Here is a 5,391-nt window from a genome sequence, read left to right on the forward strand (position 1 = left end):
TGGAAACCCTGTGGGGCAGGTCCACTCTGCTCTCTAGGGGCGCTGTGAGTCCTTTGCAACTAGTTGAGTTTTCACTTTATAAATTCACAGGCCTCAGAGCACCCCTAGGAGGTCTCTTGCGCCCCCCCACGCCTTCTCATGTAACTGTCCTCCCCCAATCAAGGAAGAGAACTCAGGGAATTTTCCTCTCCTTGAAATGGCGACCCCGGGATTCGGTGGCCCTCAGAGGGCATGGTGGCTGCACCTCGACTCTGACGGCGCTCAGCCCAGTCTGCTGCTGCTTTGTCACTTTCTGTGCCTGGAACCACACCTGCTCCGCCCCCTGGCCCTACAGACCTGCGAGGCCCACCCCCGGCCTCGCGCGCGCTGCGGCCCCGCCCCGAGGGCACCGCCTCGGGGGCGGAGCTCAGTGGAGGCCACGCCCCTTACCAGCGGCTCCCGCCCCGCGCGGCCTCTTCCGCCGGCCTCACACGCCGCGCGCTCGGGTTGCTGAGGCGCCGGCTGCAGCCCGCCTCGTCACCGGCTTGTGACCCCGCCGTCCCGGCGCCCGGAGCCGGCCCCGTGGTGTCACCTCTGCTTCCACGGGGAGCCTCGGCCGCGCCCCACCTTTGGGAGCCCGGCCCCCATGGAGGCGCCCCCGTCGGCTAAGGCGGCCCAGCGAACACTGGCCAGGGGCCCGCGACGGCAAACCGTGAGGGGCAGCTCTGGCGGGACGCCGCGCCCCTCTACCGGCTTCAGGACTTCCACAGGCTGGGCACTGTTGTGGGTTCAGAAGAAATGGATGCCCACTATAATGTCCAGAATCTGGCAGAGTCTTTATTCGGCTGTAGCCTGCTGCAGGGGACTGAAGCGTTCTCCTCAACGGCAGCTGCGGGCCTGGTTTCCGGCAGGCTTCTAAAGCCCAAAACTGCAAGCAGGCAAGCGAGCTGTTAGAGAAGCGATAAACTGCCAGGTTAGTGTTTGTTGTTGTTGTTGTTGTTGTTATGTGCCGTCGAGTCGGCCCCGACTCATAGGTTAGTGTTTAGGGAAGATGAATGGTCAGCCCGCTATCAGAGCGGAAACAGCCCGGGGTGAGGGTCCTCAATTCTGAGAATTTCTGTTGGCAGGATGTGGGCTCTCGATTCTGGGAATTACTGCTAACAGGGCTTTCAGGAAAAGGAAGGGGTGAGTGGGTTTCTCAGGGGTGTTTGGTTTAGGGAGCTACTGGGCTCTCTGAGAAGGGCGCGGAGAAGTACAAATGCTGTTATGCTGGAGTGCTTGCGAAATGGACTTTGCTGCAAAGTGGAGTTTTAACAAATCACTACAAAATAGTCATCTACTTCAGCCATTGTGGCTGAGGCGCGCTGACCTACTGATGGAGCGCCCCGGGGCCACCGCCGCTGGGTCCCGGGTAGGAGCCTGGGGGGGGGTGCCCCTGAAAGTCGGGGGGCCCCTCCCCCGGCACCGCGACTCTCCGGGATCCCCCTTCACACCCCCATTACGGGCCGCCCGACGTCACAACACTTCCTGGGTCACCCACACGGGACTCTACCAGGCGGGGACCCCCAGCGACGAGAGGCACTGGCTCCCAAATGGTCTGCAGCCCTCACCCGTTCGTCGGCGCCTGGGCGTGGAGTTCGCAGCCGGGACGGAGGTGCAGGAGCCGCCGGGCTCGGCGGGGGACAGGGGTCCCGGGGCGTTTTCGGGGTGGTGGAGGTTGGGGTGAATTCCCCATTTCCTGGCCTGGCTGCGTGTTTCATCTTCCTGGACACTTAGAATTCTGTTCTTAGACACTTGCCATTTGTTTTGTGACCTGGCTGTCAACCTGACCCAGCTGGGCAGCTTGAAGTCTGTGTCAAGGTCTCTTTGGGCATTTGGTTCCCTAAACATGTCCGGAGTGGGTCAGGAAATCCTAACCAGTGTGGGATTTACACACAGGGTAGAAGCGAGCAAGTGGCTGCTGCTTTTTTTCTTTTTTTTTAACATTGTGATTTGGGTGAAAATTTACAAGCAAATTCACTTTCCATACAGCAGTTCACATACACTTTGTCTCATAACATTGATTACAGTTTCCCAAAATGCAACATTCCCCTCCCACTTTCTGCCCATAGTTACCTCTATCCCTGTGTCCATCCCTCCCTTGCACTCCTGCCCACTGAACTGTCCCCTGTGCATACACAGCCCTTCTTTCTCCCATGATGTTCTCTCCAAGGCGTGTATCTACCTCAGGTAAATGTTCAACTCATATGCCTGTCTTTTGTTTGGCTGGAAACCACAGGTGTGGGTTCATTTCCAGACCTGAAGGGCAGCTAGGAGCCATAGTCCCTTGTTGTGGGAGCTCTGGTAGCATAGTGCCTAAGGCACTTGACTGCTACCCAGAAGGCTGGCGGTTCAAACCCACCAGCCAATCCTCAGAAGGAAGGTTGGGTAACCTACTTCCATCGTGATACCACCTCAGAAATCCAAGGAGGGGTCGCTATGAGTTGGGTCCAACTCAGCGTCACATAACAACAACTTGTTTTTAAAATTAAGGCAGAACACATAAAATATGGGGTGCAGTGAATCACTGATGGTCCTTCTAGCCAACTCTTTGTGACTCCTACATAAAGATTGAGTGGAACTATGGGTGGCATGTAATGTATTGAGTACCCCCAGAAATGTGTCAACTCGGTAGGCATGACGTGTGGCCAAGGACATGAACTTTTGGAGGCCAGAGGTTGGAGAGAGGGTATATATGACCTGCATTTTATAGGGTTCAGCTTTGGGGCAGTGCTGTTGATCTTCATTCTCATTCCCCTTATGAAGTAAGAGGAATTCAGACATTGACATACCACACACCATTTTTGCAGTTGGTGTCAGAAGTGGGACTTGTTGCAAGAGCTTCAAACTCATGGAAGCATGAGAAAGAAGGAAGAGGCATAGGAAGTGAAACTTTTGATCATTGGATGGTTACTCTGGTGGTTGTATGTGTATGAGTATGTGCATGGTGAATGTATCTGAGTGTATATGAGTGAATGTGTTTGTGGTGTGAGTTTATGTATGCAGTCATTTGTGTCATATGAGTGTACTGTGTGCTTGTGTATATTAATATGGTGTGTGGAGTGAGTGTGGTGTGTTTGTGTGAGCACAGTAGAAGTGTATACACAAGTGTGTATCGCTCAGGAAATGCTAGTCCCAGGCACAGTGGGTGAAACCCTGAGCTGCCATACCCTGCAGCCCCGTGCTGACCTCACTGCCTCGTCTGTGTCCCTGACAGCTGTTCTTGCTCCCTGCAGGCACAGGCACATTTTGTCAGGTGCACCTGGTTTGTGAGAAGATGGCCAAATGCTTTTTTTGTGCTCAAGGTGATGTCATCTGCCTGAAGCAGGAGCAGCACGTTCCCCATGAGTTGTCCTGGAGGAAGTCAGCTATGCCTTCATCTGGCTGTGAGTCCCTCTGGGTCCCCCTGCCTTTTCCTCCTCCTTTCCCTCCACACTTGACACAGAGTACATGGAACAGGGTCATGGCAGTGTTGTGGGTTGAATCATGTTCTCCAAAACACATGTTTGCGTCCTAACCCCCATACTGGTGGATGGTGATCCCTGGGAGGTGTAACGTGACCAGCTAACTGAAAGGTTGGCAATTTGAGTCTACTCAGAAGTGCCTCAGAAGTAAAGCCTGGCAATCTGCTTCTAAAAGGTCACAGCCATGAAAACTCTATGGAGCACGGTTCTCTGACACATACGGGGTCCCCATGAGTCAGAGTAGACTCCACAGCAGCTGGTGGATAGTTAAAATAGTTCATGTGCTCAGCTACTGTGGTGTAGAAAATTACTTTGTGTGGCTTTTCTACCCATAAGTCTTTGTAAACTCCAAGGTGGGATTTTTCTATGAGCAACCGAGGAGCACCTGATTGCTGAAGTTGTCCACCTGGAGTATTTCTGTTGGGAGTGGCACAAAACAATGTTCTTGGAGGTGCCCACTCTCTCTCAGGTGCTTAGAGTTCTAATGCTATGATTAGCTAGTTTGACCACCCTGCCGGGCTCAAAAGGAAGCTTCCTAGGGGCAGAACTCTCTCTCTGACTGCTGGTTGAGGAAGACATACTGCCGAAAGAGACATGCACCCCTGAAAGAGACATGTGCTGCTGGGAAAGAGACGCAAGAGACATGCATTGCTGAGTGAGACACCGAGGGACCAGCACTGCTGGGAAAGAGACTGTGAGAGACTGTTGGCTGAGGGACGGTGGGCTGGGAGAGAGACTGAGCGTTCTTCCTGAACTTGAGTTGTAGCCTGATGCTTCCCTAATAAACTCTGTAATCTGTGAGTTCTGTGTGGCCACTGCAGCGAATTATCGAACCCAGGAGAGAGGTGGTGGGTGCTTTGAGAGGAACGGTTGGAGAAAGGGCTGGAGAGAGGCAGCATGTCTGACCTGGCAGGAATAGGCCTTGAGTTACTGCTGGTAATCCTGTCTTCCTCTTGCGGGATTAGAGGAGGTCAGAATATGTGTCCTCCCTGCCCTTTTTGCAGCTACTCACTGAGGTTGGTGAGTCAGGTCTAGCCAGAAGTATGTCAGAAGAAAGGCCTGGTGGTCTGCTTCTGTAAGATCACATCCATGAACACCCGAGAGTGCAGTTCTACTCTGCACCCAAGGGGTTGCCATGAGTAGGAGTTGACTGCCCAGCTACTAACAGTCACCACCACAATCCTTGTGTTTGTGTTCTTATTTGGGAACAGGGGTTTCTTTGTTATGTTAATGAAATTCTGCTGTGTGGGGTGGGTCCTAAACCTCATCACTTCTGAGACATAAAAGGGGCAGACACGCACAGGGGAAGACAGGCACTATCTGAACACGGAACGACTACTGGTTACTAGAAGGTGAACTAGATCAGGTCATGATGATCCATAGGGTTTTCACTGATGGATTTTCAGAACAGATCTCTAGGTCTCTCTTTGTAATCTTAGTCTGGAAGCTCTGCTGAAACTTGTTCATCATTTTGACAACACACAAGCCTCCGCTGACAGATGGGGGGTGGCCGCGCATGAGGTGCACTGTCTGGCAATCGAACTCGGGTCTCTTGCGTGGGAGGAAAGAACTCTACCACTGAGCCACCACTGTAGTTACTCCTGTTCTGTGAAATAAGAGAGTCATCTGGGGAGAGGAATTTATTCTCGTGAAGTTTTAACAAAATGTTCCACAGCATGTGTGGATTCCTCTAGAGTAGTGTGTGGCTGTGATGTTCTCATGTGTTTTCAGCACAATGTCATTGTCTTTTTCTAACTACAAGAAGTTCCTAACTTACAAAATGGTGCATGACAAATGGTATTTTTTAAGTTAATTTTTCCATCCAGTATACTCTCCTATGGAAGCACAAAGGGCTTAGTGGCTAGATTCCTGTTTGCCTCTGAGAACCAACTGAGTCCATTCTGACTCA

The 5,391-nt window shown here is 52.4% G+C and overlaps 1 protein-coding gene across 1 annotated transcript in view; it reads right to left on the reverse strand.

Moving 5' to 3' along the window:
- The window catches only part of LOC103212493 (zinc finger protein OZF-like), a 22,431-nt gene extending 20,717 nt beyond the window's left edge, over positions 1 to 1,714 (reverse strand). Inside the window, exons 1-2 of the mRNA XM_042783376.1 lie at positions 1,590 to 1,714; positions 430 to 606 (exon numbers count right to left, since the gene is read on the reverse strand). Coding sequence (XP_042639310.1) covers positions 430 to 606; positions 1,590 to 1,714 — 302 coding nt within the window. The remainder of the gene's footprint in view (positions 1 to 429; positions 607 to 1,589) is intronic.
- Positions 1,715 to 5,391: the final 3,677 nt, after the last annotated feature.

The sequence above is a fragment of the Orycteropus afer genome, unplaced genomic scaffold, assembly GCF_000298275.1.
Source record: "Orycteropus afer afer isolate SDZICR_OR568_19922 unplaced genomic scaffold, OryAfe1.0 scaffold00988, whole genome shotgun sequence".
Taxonomy (NCBI): domain Eukaryota; kingdom Metazoa; phylum Chordata; class Mammalia; order Tubulidentata; family Orycteropodidae; genus Orycteropus; species Orycteropus afer.